Below are 13,992 nucleotides of genomic sequence, written 5' to 3' on the forward strand. Positions count from 1 at the left end.
GTGGAAGTTCCCAGGCTTGGGGTCGAACTGGAGCTGCAACTGCCCGCCTCTGCCATAGCCACAGCAACGAGGCTCTGACCGGGTCCGCGACCCATATAGCACAGCTCACTTGCGACACCTGATCCTTAACCCACTGAGCGAGGCCAGGGATGCAGCCGGCATCCTCAAGGATGCTAATCAGGTTAGTTACCTCGGAGCCACAACAGGAACTCCCTAATCATTAACTCTTGAGTGTTCGAGACTGAGGGGAGGCCTGGGAGGCTAAAGGAAAAGACTTTTACTGCAAAACACAAGGACTTAGGGTCTGGTACACGGTTTCAGCTTCAGGCCCAGAACCAGGGAAGGGTCCCAAGTCCGCACTCCAGACGGTGGAAGGCAGACGGAGCAAGTGCATCACAGACATGCAGCCCCACAGACCTGGGTGTGAGCTGCAAATCTGCCACTAACTGCCTCTGGGCTGGCGACGCCCTCGGGCCAGGAAGAGTCCTTCTCTCCAAATGAAAACAGCTGAACCGATTTCACAGGTGAGAAGACGAAGGTCTCCAGCATTTTCCGGCCCAGCGTCTTCTGCGCAGGCGCAGAGTCCCTGCGGCGGCCCCGTGGGGCTCAGTGCGCGTGCGCTGAGTCGGGCGCCTGCGCGGAGTCCCGGTCCGGCGCCGGCGGAGACGCGAGGTCCCGGGGCTCTCGGTGGCTGCAGGCGCGCGGCGGGCTGGCGCGGGGCCGGGCGGCGGGACCCTCGCCATGCCGGGAATGGTGCTGTTCGGCCGGCGCTGGGCCATCGCCAGCGACGACTTGGTCTTCCCGGGGGTCTTCGAGCTGTTCCTGCGAGTGCTGTGGTGAGGACGGGGTGCGGTGCGCGGCCGGGGCGCCGGAGGGAGGGGGCCGAGCAGCCGAGGGCAGTGTCAGTGTCCCCGGACTGCGGGCCGGAGCCGGCCCTGCTGTCTCGCAGGTGGTCGTCTCCACTGTCCGAGGAGCGGGGTGCCATTCCTCTGCCCATTCATAGATGGCACCCTGAGGCCCAGAGCGGGTGGGCCGTGCGCGGGGTCACCAGGGTGGACCCGCCACCGGTTTGTCCGCGCTGCAGGGCCCCGCACGCCCACCCCCCAGCCCCTGCGTGCGGACCTGGGATCGCCCTCGAGCTGGGAGCAGCCGCCTGCTTCACTCCCGCGTGGTGCGTGGACCCGCACAGCCTCTTGTATCTGCCAAATGCAAGATTGGCAGTAACACCCTTCGTGCGGTTCTTAAGCCAGTTGCAGCTGATTGTGGCTGAATTCCATGATGGGCATACAGACCTAGCATTTTACATTGTAGTCTTTCAAAGTGTGGAATCCGTGAGAAGTAGAATCAGGTGCCCGAAGTCTGTCCCCAGAAGGTCTGAGCAAAGAGTAATAATGTTTAACTATTAATATTAAAAAAAAAGTAGATTTTGGAGGGGAAAAGAATATATAAAAACATGAAATGTTATGAGCTGCTTCTCAGTTGTTTCATGGCTTTCAGAGCCAAGTCTTTCCAGATCATTTCCTGTTATTATTTCTAGACGCAGTCATCATCCCCCCCAAATGACAAAAGCATAGGAAGTTACCCCATGAGTTCCTGCTGTGGCTCAGTGGGTTAAGAACCCAACTAGTATCCCTGAGGATTCGGGTTCGATCCCTGGCCTCAGTCAGTGGGTTAAGGATCTGATCTTGGGCAAGCTGTGGTGTAGGCCAGCGGCTGTAGCTGATTCAGCCCCTAGCCTGGTAACTTCCATATGCTGCAGGTATGGCCCCCTCCCCCCCAAAAGTTACCCTAATCCACTTCCCCTTCTGGCCAGTTTCTTAATATGGTGACCTTGCCCAATGGTGCTGTGCCTGCTGCTGAAATTATTCTTGTGAAAAGTCACTGTTGCATTGCTGGTGCTGTGTTTCATCGTTCGCACTGAGTTACAAAATATACTTAAATGGGTCCACAGTCCTTGTCCTTTCAAGTTTATCAGTATTCACCGCAGAACTTCTTTCCATAGCTGGGTTCCCATCCTCTTGTTTTGCACCACACACCACAGATTGCCATGTGTTTGTCAGTGTCTTATTAATTCACGGAGGTATGAATTCTCTTGTTGATAATTGAACAAGCATATACTTTGTTGGTTTACCAGGTGCCTCTCTTGGGGTTATGATGGGTCTGTGTTCCAGCAGTTCATGTTGTGCCGAGACCAGCTGAGCAGGATGGGGCTGAAGAACGGGTGCTGTGAAACTTAAGGAAAAAGTTAACATAAAACAAGACACAGAGACATTTATCTTAAGTAAAAGTGGGAACCAGGGGAACTCAAGGTCTCAGGGACCAAGAGCACAGCCTCAAGAAACCACACTGCTTTGATTGTGCTCTTTAGGGTGACGTCAAGTGAGAAGGGGGTTGTAGGTGCAGGATATAGGTTTTTTAAGTTATTTTAAAAGTCACATAGCCGGTTGCTGATTAAGCTTTTATTCTGACATTTAGGCATTTAACAATCGTTAGCATTTGAGGAAGCTTGTCATCAGCTATCTATGCATAGCATCTAGAGAATCGCCACTGTGCTTCTGTAGACGTGTGCCTAGGTTTGCACCTTGGTTCTCCTTGCTAATGCATATCCTGCTAAGGACCCCTTACAAACCGCTTGAGGCCATGAGACTCCTCTTTTATTCTTAAGAGGACGTATCATACTGTGCAAACCAGTCTGCACAGGTCCAGCGAGCCTAGACCAACGCATTAAGTCCTCATTCCGCTGACCCTATGAATAACTTATGCCTTTAGATCTTTGTTCTTCAGCTTAAGTCATTTACCAGCACTGCGACTGTTTTTCAAGCGGGAAGATGGGATAAAGTAAAGCAGGACAAGATGGAGTTTTCAGCAAAGAGGCTAAGAAAATATTGTAGAAACATGTCTCGCGACAATGTTGCATTTGCTTGTTTACAGCTTTAAATATGTTACTGTGGGTATAGAATGAGAACAATGATGTAAGCATAGAAAGAATAAAACAAAAAAATTTTTTATAAGCCATACTCTTCAGTTGACTCAGTAAATCTTCTCTTGATGGAGGTTAAGTTTTTTTTTGTTTGTTTGTTTTTGTTTTTTTGGTCTTTTTAGGGCATATGGAGGTTCCCAGGCTAGGGGTCCAATCGGAGCTACAGCTGCTGGCCGACACCACAGCCACAGCAACACGGGATCAGAGCGGCGTCTGCGACCTACACCACAGCTCAAGGCAACGCCGGATCCTTGACCCACTGAGCGAGGCCAGGGATTGAACCCACATCCTCATGGTTGCCGGTGGAGTTCGTTAACCACTGAGCCATGACGGGAACTCCAATGGAGGTTAAATTCTAAAGAGAACCTTGACTGCTGTGGTGCGGGTTCCATCCCTGGCCAGGAACGCCCGCATGCCCTGGATGTGGCCATAAATAAGTAGATAAATAAATGAATAAAGTGCACCTCGCCTTGTTTTGGAAACTTTTAACTCCTTTAATTGCCTTTCGTCGTGTGTTACAAAGCAGCTCCTTCTATTCCGTTTCTGAGCCTTCGTGTTTCTCGGCAGGTGGATTGGCATTCTGGCCCTGTACCTCCAGCACAGAGGGAAGCTGAATTGCCCCGGTGGTGCCCTGCTCAGCAGTTACCTGATTGTGCTTATTGTCCTCCTGGCACTTATCATATGCACCATGTCTGCCATCGTGTGTGTCAGCATGAGAGGTAAAGAGTCGTCTTTTCTCTTTGACGCCTATTCTTTTTTTAACCGCGTTATTGAGATAAAATCCACATGTCATTACAATTCAGCCTTTAAAGGGCACAGCCCAGTGATCTTTTTGGTACGTTCACAGAGTTTGCATCCTCTCCCGTGATCAGTCACAGAGCGTGTCCTCACCCCCAAAGGAAATCCTGTACCCGTTAGAAATAACTTCCTCTTTTCCCCCCAACTCCCTCAGCTCTAAGCAGCCACTCCTCTGCTTCCTGTTAGAGCTTTGCCTATTCCGGACATCATATAAGTGGAATCTTCCGTGATGTGGCCTCTTGGACCAGATTCCTAAAGTTGGGATAATGGGAGTTCCCACTGTGGCTTAGCAGATTAAGGACCAGATAATGTCTCTGTGAGGATGTGGGTTTGATCCCTGGTCTTCCTCAGTGGGTTAAGGATCTGTTGTTGCAAGAAGCTGCTCTGTAGTTTGCAGATGAGGTCTGGACCTGGCATTGCTGTGGCCATGGCTGTGGTACAGGCTGGCAACTACAGCTCCGATTTGACCCCTAGCCCGGAATTCCCATGTGCCGCAGGTGCGGCCATTAAAAAAAAAGTTGCTGGAGTTCCTGTCATGGCTCAGTGGTTAACGAATCCCACTAGGAACCATGAGGTTGTGGGTTCGATCCCTGGCCTTGCTCAGTGGGTTAAAGATCTGACGTTGCTGTGAGCTGTGGTGTAGATCGAAGATGCAGCTCGGGTCTGGCGTGGTTGTGGCTGTGGCGTAGACCGGCAGCTGTAGCTCCAAATAGACCCCTAGCCTGGGAACCTCCATATGCTGTGGGAAGCGGCCCTAGAAAAGGCAACAAGCCAAAAAAAAAAAAAGTTGGGATACAGTTGATCTGTGTTATAGTATGTATCACTACTTCTTTTTTATGGTTGAACAATATTGTATCAAATGAATATACCAGATTAGTATATACCAGTTGGTATATTACAAATAATGCTGCTGTGAACATTCACATATGTGTGTTTATATAGCCGCGTGTCCTCATGACTCTTGGATATGTACCTGGGGTGGAATTGCTAGATCATAGGGTAACTACATTTAATTTTCTGAGGAACTCCCAGACTGCCTTCCAAGCAGCTGCATCGTTTTTCTCCCTCCCCGCCCCCCGAGCAGTTTATAAAGGTTCCAGTCTCCCCACCTCCTCAGCAACACTTATTTTCTGACTTTTTGACCATAACCGTCCTAGTGGGTATGAAATGGTATCTCACTGTGAGGTTTTTTGGCTTTTTTTTCTTCTTCATCTTTTTGCCTTTTTAGAGCTGCACCTGCGGCATGTGGAGGTTCCCAGGCTAGGGGTCTAATTGGAGCTGCAGCTGCTGGCCTACACCACAGCCACAGCAACACCAGATCCGAGCTGCATCTGTGACCTACACCACACCTCGTGGCAATGCCGGATCCTTAACCCACTGAGTGAGGCCAGGGATCAAACCTGCAACCTCATGGTTCCCGGTTGGATTCGTTTCCTCTGCACCATGATGGGAACTCCTCACTGTGGTTTTGGTGTGTGTGTGTTTCTTTGATGACTAATGGTACCGAGCATCTTTTCATATGCTTAGTGGCCATGTGTATGTCATTTTTGGAGAAATGTCTATTCAGGTCCTTTGCCCAATTTTTTTTTTTTTTTTTTTTTGCTTTTTTTTAGGGCTGCACCTGTGGCATATGGAAGTTCCCATGCTAGGGGTTGAGTCAGAGCTACAGCTGCCAGCCTACATCACAGCCACACCAACGCCAGATCGGAGCCTCATCTGAGACCTACACCACAGCTTATGGCAACGCGGATCCTTAACCCACTGAGTGAGGCCAGAGATCAAACCCATGTCTTCATGGGTACTAGTTAGGTTTGTTACCACTGAGCTACAATGGGAACTCCCTTTGCCCAATTTCTTTTAAAAAAGTTTAATCGCATCAGGTATAATGGAGAAAATAAAATTCATTATATTAAAAAAAGAGAAAGAAAAATCAAAGCTAAAGAATATAGCTACTGGAGTTCCCATCGTGGTGCAGTGGTTAACGAATCCGACTAGGAACCATGAGGTTGTCGGTTCGATCCCTGGCTTTGCTCAGTGGGTGAAGGATCCGGCATTGCCATGAGCTGTGGTGTAGGTCGAAGACACGGCTTGGATCTGGTGTTGCTGTGGCTCTGGTGTAGGCTGGCGGCTACAGCTCCGATTCGACCACTAGCCTGGGAACCTCCATATGCCACAGGAGCAGCCCAAGAAATGGCAAAAAAAAGACCAAAAAGAAAAGAAAAGAATACAGCTACTGTAGGCGTTCCCTCAGTGGGTTAAGGATCTGGTATTGTCACTGCTATGGCACAGGTTCAGTCCCTGACCTGGGGAACTTCTGCAAGTTGCAGATAGGACCAGAAAAAAAAGAATTACTTGTAAGAAGTCTCATAGTAATTGGAGTACACCAACTTTTTTGAAAAAAATAAATACACCAATTTTTGGTTAAAAAAAAAAAGTTTAATTGGGAGTTCCCATTGTGGCACAGCAGAAACAAATCTGACTAGTATCCATGAGGATACAGGTTTGATCCCTAGCCTCACTCATTGGGTCAGGAATCTGGCATTGCAGTGAGCTGCAGTGTAGGTTGCAGACATGGCTCAGATCCTGCGTTGCTGAGGCTGTGGTGTAGGCGAGCAGCTATAGCTCTGATTCACCCTTAGACTGGCAATTTCAATATGCCACAGGTGTGGTCCTAAAAAGAAAAAAAAAAAAGAATTGATGTATAGTTGACTTACAATGATGTGTTAATTTCTGCTCTACCGCAGAGTGATGCAGTTGTACATGCGTATACTTTTTCATATTCTTTTCCATTATGGTTTATCACAGGGTGTTGAATATTGTTCCTGGACTACACAGTAGGACCTTGTTGTTGTTTTTGTCTGCGGCCATGGCATGTGGAAGTTCCCAGGTCAGGGGTGGAACCCCTGCCACAGGAGTGACCCAAGATACTGCAGTGGCAATGCCAGATCCTTAACCCTCTGAGCCACTCAGGGACTCTGGGACCTTGTTGTTTATGCCAGCAGCTGTAGCTCGGATTCAACCTTAGACTGGGAATTTCCGTGTGCCGTGGGTTCTGTGTATCATAATTTGCGCTTGTTAATCCCAAACTCCTGATCTCTCCATCCCCACCCCACCCACCCTTGGTTGCCACAAGTCAGTTCCATGTCTCTGAGTCTGATTCTGTTTCATGGAGAAGTTTATTTGTGTCATATTTTAGGTTCCACATGGAGGTGATATCATGTGTTAGCTGTCTTTCTGACTGACTTCAGTGGTGTCTTTATCTCTAGATCCATCCATGTTGCTGCAAATTCCTTTGCCCAATTTTATTTTATTTTTTTAAGTTTTGTTCTTATGTATTTATTTATTGCCTTTTAGCGCTGCCCCCATGGCAGGGTAGGGGTCGAATCGGAGCTACACCTGCTTGTGCACACCACAGCCACAGCAACATGGGATCCGAGCCAAGTCTGCAGCCTACACCACAGCTCCTGGCAATGCTGGATCCTTAACCCGCTGAGCACGACCAGGGATCGAACCCCACGGATCCCCGTCGGGTTTGTTAACCACTGAGCCACGATAGGAACTCCCCTTCGCCCAATTTTAAATTGCATTCTTTGCCTTTTTGTTAATGCGTTGTAAGATTTACATCTTTTCTTTTTTTTATCTTTTTAGTGCTGCACCCGGGGCACATGGAGGCTCCCAGGCTAGGGGTTGAATTGGAGCTACAGATGCCAGCCTATACCACAGCCATGGCAACACACAGCCACAGCAACACTGGATCCCTGACCCATATCCCAGGCCAGGGATTGAACCCGCATCCTCATGGGTACTGGTTGGTTTCATTAACCACTGAGCCACAACGGGAACTCCCTACATCTTTTCTTTTCTTTTTTTTTTGGGGGGGGGGTCTTTTTGCCATTTCTTGGGCCACTCCTGAGGCATATGGAGGTTCCCAGGCTAGGGGTCTAATTGGAGCTGTAGCCACAGGCCTACACCAGAGCCACAGCAACGCGGGATCCGAGCCGCGTCTGCAACCTACACCACAGCTTATGGCAACGCCGGATCCTTAACCCACGGAGCAAGGGCGGGGACCGAACCCGCAACCTCATGGTTCCTAGTCGGATTCGTTAACCACTGCGCCACGATGGGAACTCCCCTACATCTTTTCTTAATGATAGTTTTTCCCATGTTCGTTTTCTGCTGACAGTCACTTAACTGAGTGTGTGTGAAAATGTTGGGAACCTTCCCTTGGGATGACTGGTTTGTAGGATGAGCTGAGCACTCTGGTGGCTAAAAGAGAAACTCATTAGTGAGTAAAAAACTCATCCATCAGAAGCAGGGCTGCCTGGCAGCCGCCATCCAGCGTGTTTCAGTGTTTTATCCCGGCTTGAATCCGGGCGTCGGAGGCGCGCTATGGACTGTAGGTGATGAGGAAGGAACTGGGAGGGGTGGCGGATGTCCTGGGGGACAGAATCTGGGTCTTGACTGTTAGAAGTTAGACCGAAACTCAAAGGATGATGGTTCTTGGGGAGAAACACAGAGAGAAGTGTTTGTGGCAAAGAGTTTCATGAGAAAAAGCCCTTGGTGTCTGGATGAGTGCAAAATGTGACGCCCACCATATACCGCAGAAACTCACGGAGAATAGAGCTCTGTGTGCTTCACTTTACCTCTGAGAACATGAGGTCTGGGTCAGAGAAGGTTCTAGGTGTGTGGTCTGCGTTGATTCCCACGTCTAGATGGTCACTGAGGCTGATGCTGAAGGGAAGGAAGAAGCTGTGTGTCTGTTGTGGCTGTAGCACCGGGAGGTTTCTGATGAGGTCAGAATTTCTGATGAGGAGATATTTAAGTTGGTACTATTTCAGGCAGAGGTTATCTAATGTAGTTGCTCTTTCTGTTCATGTTCCATTCTTTTTAGAATACCAGGTTTTTTGTTTGTTTGTTTGCTTTTTAGGGCCACACCCACGGCATATGGAGGTTCCCAGGCTAGGGGTTGAGTTGGCGCTACAGCTGCCGGCCTCCACCACAGCCACACCAGATTCGAGCTGCGTCTGCCACCTGCACCACAGCTCCACAGCTCACTGCAATGCCAGATCCTTAACCCACTGATCGAGGCCAGGGATGGAACCCGCAACCTCATGGTTCTTAGTCTGATTCTGCTGAGCCACGACGGGAACTCCTAGCATACCAGGTTTACAACTGTAATAGTTGGTTCCAATTTGAAGCAGTCAGGTATAAGCGTCTTTTTCTTTGAATATTATTCTTCAGGTATTTTTGGTGGTGTCAGGGCACAGTCACCCCCCTGTGATGGGAGGGCGGGGCACAGTCACCCCCTGTGATGGGAGGGCGGGGCACAGTCACACCTGTGATGGGTGGATGGCCGTGTTCCTCAGACTTCTCCTCCCAGGCCCTCGCGTGATGCCCGCACCATCACACATACTACATCAGAGCTCAGCAGACTGCTGCCAGTTGCGTGGGGTGTCATGGGTGGGTTGCTTATCCAGCAGCCTCCTCCAGACTGTGAAAGATTCAGCACACACACCCCCATCCTCACATTCCAAGCGAAGGAGTCAGAGAAGCCAGCCCTCTGCCCGGTGCTGCAGGGATGCTCATTTGTCATGGTTGGTGCGGGACTGGGTGTGTGACCTGATTTGGACCCGTGAAATTCCGGGAGTTTCCTGGGAGGTTCTAGGGCGTTCCTTCCTTGTCACTCTGGGGAGATCCGGAAGCAGCGTATCGCTTTCCTCCTGGCAGACTCTGTTAGTAGATGAGCTGCTGAGTTCCTGCCCAGTCTCCAGTCACAGCCCAGGACGACCTGAATGCAGAGGAGGGCGGGGCTGTGCGAAACAGCCACGCCTCCGTGCCGGCCCTGCACCTAGGTTTCCAGTCCCTCGCGTCAAGGCAGGTCCTGCTTGTTTTTAAACCGGTTTGAGTTTGATTTTCTGATACTTACAGCTGGAGATAAGATACCACAACTGAACTGAAAACCGTATATCATAAAAACTTGTTTATTACCAATTTGTTACAAATAATTAACATCATATGCCTTATTTTTTTATTTTTATTTATTTTTCTTTTTATGGTAGCATCTGTAGAATATGGAAGTTCCCAGGCTAGGGGTCAAATTGGAGCTGCAGGCCTACGCCCTAGTCACGGCAGCACTGGATCCGAGCTACGTCTGTGACTTAGGCTGCAGCTTGTGGCATCATCAGATCCTTAACCTACTGAGCAAGGCCAGGGTTCGAACCCACATCCTCACAGACACTGTTGGTTCTTAACCTGCTGAGCTATAGTGGAAACTCCAAGTGCCTTATGTTTAAATGTTGTGTAAACTTCAGTGAAGCATACCATAAAGTTTTAAAAAAAGACAAGTGATAAAAAAATATTGTGACAGATGAGACTTAGAGCCAATCTCCTTAGTATAGAAGAGTTTATACTATAAAGCTCTAGTTGGTAGAAAAATGGGCAAAGACTATGAACAGCAAAATAAGTATAATTTTACATATGTAAAAATAATGTTCAGCCTCGGAGATCCCCCTGTGGTGCGATGTGATTGTTGGCATCTCTGGGGCACCAGGCAGGACTGGTTTGTTTCATCATTGTCCATTCACATGCTGTGTACCTGTTAAGAAGAATAAGAGGAGTTCCCTTGTGGCTTCGTGGATGAAGGACTCAGTGCTGTCACAGCTGTGGTGCAGGTTTGCTGCCTGGCCCAGGAACCTCCACATGGCACGGGTGCGGCCGAAAAAGAAAGAGAGCGGTGCCATGTGATTGGCTAGGGTAATTTCCAGTGTTCTGAGGCGCAGGACCTTATGTGCAGTTGTCTGCTCTTTTCTTGGATGTACTGACCTGCGTTGTTTCCATGGAGACCCTGGGAGGCTACACAGTGACTGGTTTACTCAGGGATGGTGCCTGAAGGGTCGGGGCTTAGCGGTGGATTGAAGGCTTGATGCTTACTTTATACCTACCTGAGCTATTTGAACTTTTCACCTTTTTAAAAAATCTTTTTTTGTCTTTTGTCCTTTTAGGGCCACACCCACAGCATATGGAGGTTCCCAGGCTAGGGATCAAATCAGAGCTGTAGCTGCTGGCCTACACCACAGCCACAGCAACGCGGGATCCGAGCCACATCTGCGACCTACACCACAACTCATGGCAATGCCAGATCCTTAACCCACTGAGTGAGGCCAGGGATCAAACCCACAACCTCATGGTTCCCAGTCAGATTCGTTTTCACTGCACCACAACGGGAACTCCTGAACTTTTCACCCTTTAAGGTGCATTAACTGCAGAAAAATCAGTGTTTTACAAATTGGAGGAGTTCCTGTCGTGGCGCAGTGATTAATGAATCCGACTAGGAACCATGAGGTTGCGGGTTCGATCCCTGGCCTTACTCAGTTGGTTAATGATCCGGCGTTGCCGTGAGCTGCGGTGTAGGTTGCAGACGCGGCTCGGATCCCGCGTTGCTGTGGCTCTGGCGTAGGCTGGTGGCTACAGCTCCGATTCAACCCCTAGCCTGGGAACCTCCATATGCCGCGGGAGCGGCCCAAGAAATAGCAAAAAGACAAAAAAAAAAAAAAAAAAAAAAAAGTACAAGTTGGAGATTTTAGGTATATCTTTGAGTAGCTGTGAACATGTTGGTAAACTTTGTTCCTGATACCTGGGTAACGTCCGCTGCCCCTTTGGTCGTACAAGTAATTAGTAATTAATTAATGAGACAACGACTGTCATTTGAACAGGAAGACCCTGTTCAGGTCGCTTTTGGCTGGCTCCCGTCTCTGAACAAAGCACCCCACGTTGGAAGGGTACAGAGCATTCCGTCGTCTTTATCCAAGAATCCCCTGCTTGGTATTTGCCTCTTTTTTGGTCATCACTGCAGCGTCTTCACTCGATAGTGGTAGTTTCTGGTTTGGATTTGAGGCCTTCCCTGATGAAATCCTAGGGTTTCCATCGCGTGGGAGGTTTAACAAAGGACGAGCCCCCACGGGTGGCAGGACGCCCTCAACGTCCAATCTCTGCCCTTTGCCATATTTGTTTTGGCTTCCGGGACATCCTGCATCTGCTCTGCATTTGTGTCTCAGGAGCACCTCTCGTGCCGGAGACGGTTGCTGCAGTGGCCAGCGGTGTTGAGTCCCGGAGCCCTGTCTCGTGTTGCTGTGGTGGCTCTGCCAGATGGGGGACACCAGGGCTACTGCCCAAGAGCACGCTGAGGGCGTTCCACACGGGCCCGAGCCTTGCCCTTTCCTTCCTGGGCATCAGCTTAAGCGCCCATGCCCCCCGCCCCCCCCAGCTGCAGTGGCCAGGTTCGCACCACCGGCAGCTCTTCACCTGCAGGAAATAAAGATCTAAATAAAATGTGAATGTTTTCCTTGGCAAGCATGAGGACATAAAGAGACTTTCTCTGTTTCTCATTTACTTTCTGGGCCCTTAACCAGAGCTCCATTTCCTGCTTCCTTGTCTGCATACTTAGTCCGTTCCTGCAGCATCAGTGTGGGGAGTGTGGGTCCTCGTGCCCTTACGTGGAGTCCCAGCCCTCCCAGAAGCAGGGTGTGGGCACGTATTGTTTCCTGCTTCTCTGTGGTGATGGGCTTTTGTTACGGAACAATAAACTCCCAGCGTGGGACTGAGTTTTGTGTACCTGCACTCGTTGTCCCTCAGAGAGTGCCAGTTCTCTTGTCTTAGAATGTTTTGTCTTTGTGCCAAAGATGACGCCTGATACTGTCTATTTTATTTCTATTTTATTTTCTTAGGGCCGCACCCATGGCATATGGAGTTACCCAGGCTAGGGATCTAATCGGAGCTACAGCTGCTGGTCTACGCCACAGCCACAGCAACACAGGATCTGAGGCACATCTGTGACCTACACCACAGCTCATGGCAATCCTGGATCCTTAACCTGCTGAGCAAGGCCAGAGATTGAACCTGTGTCCTCATGTATACTAGTCAGTTTCGTTTCTGCTGAGCCACATTGTGAATTCTGAGATTATCTATTTTAAAATGTGAACTCTGAGTAATTCATTCTAATGGAAGGTAATTTTTGGAATGGAAAAGGTATTTCTAGGAGTTTCCATGTGGCTCAGCAGGTTAAGAATCTGGTGTTGTCATTACTACAGCTTGGGTCGCTGCAATGCTGTGGATTCAGTCCCTGGCCCTGGATTTTCTGCTTGCTGTGGGCGTGGCCATAAATAAATACAAACAAAACCAAAAGCTATTTCCTTAGCAAATTATTTTTTAGATCTTAGATTATTTTTCAATAATTGTTTTTGTTTTAATCATGCGGCATTTTTATGTTGCTTATATTGGGTTTATCCCAACTTTTTCCCACATGGAGAGAGTTGATGTTTCACATTAAGAATCACAGCACAGGGAGTTCCCATCATGGCTCAGTGGTTAACAAATCTGACTAGGAACCATGAGGTTGCGGGTTTGATCCCTGGCCTTGCTCAGTGGATTAGGGTTCCAGACGTGAGCTGTGGTGTAGGTCGCAGACGAGGCTCGGATCCCGAGTTGCTGTGGCTCTGGCGTAGGCTGGCAGCTGCGGCTCTGATTGGACCCCTAGCCTGGGAACCTCCATATGCCTCGGGAGGCGGCCCAAGAAATGGCAAAAAGACCAAAAAAAAAAGAGAATCACAGCACATGATTTCTCCTGTGGCGCGGTGGGTTAAAGATCCAGTCTTGTCACTGCTGTGGTGCAGGTTCAGTCCCTGGCCTGGGAATTCCACATGCCACAGGTGCAGCCCAGAAGAAAAAAATAAATACAGTGCATAGACCTCTATTGATGCTTGGATGTGTTTTACAAACACAGGGATTTTTTTGCTTTTTTTTTTTTTTTTTTAGGGCTTCACCCATGGCATATGGACGTTCGGCAACGCCAGATCCTTAACCCACTGAGCGAGGCCAGGGATCAAACCCACAACCCCATGGTTCCTAGTCAGATTCCTTAACCACCATGTCATGACGGGACCTCCCAAACACAGTTGGAATGTATCTAAGTGGCAAGCTTCTGCACCTGGTCTCATGTGTCAGAATTGTTCACTTCCCGAAAGTGAGGTGCACGGTGCATTGGTGGGGCCGAGGGCTGGGCCGCGTGGGCCCGGGTTGTGTTTGAGAAAGTGGTTCCTCAGTTCCCTGAGCCTTAGTTCCCGCGTCGCCACACGAGGTGGTGACGACACCACAGTCACCGTGAGGGTGAAGGAATAGCGAGCGCAGGATGATGGAGCTTGTTCTCCGGGCCGTGGGGC

The 13,992-nt window shown here is 49.4% G+C and overlaps 1 protein-coding gene across 1 annotated transcript in view; it reads left to right on the forward strand.

Moving 5' to 3' along the window:
* The window catches only part of DAGLB (diacylglycerol lipase beta), a 37,329-nt gene continuing 23,969 nt past the window's right edge, over positions 633-13,992 (forward strand). Inside the window, 2 exon segments of the mRNA XM_021086077.1 lie at positions 633-836; positions 3,548-3,699. Of these exon segments, the coding sequence (XP_020941736.1) occupies positions 742-836; positions 3,548-3,699 (247 nt within the window). The 5' untranslated portion in view covers positions 633-741.

This window comes from Sus scrofa, chromosome 3, assembly GCF_000003025.6.
Source record: "Sus scrofa isolate TJ Tabasco breed Duroc chromosome 3, Sscrofa11.1, whole genome shotgun sequence".
NCBI lineage: Eukaryota > Metazoa > Chordata > Mammalia > Artiodactyla > Suidae > Sus > Sus scrofa.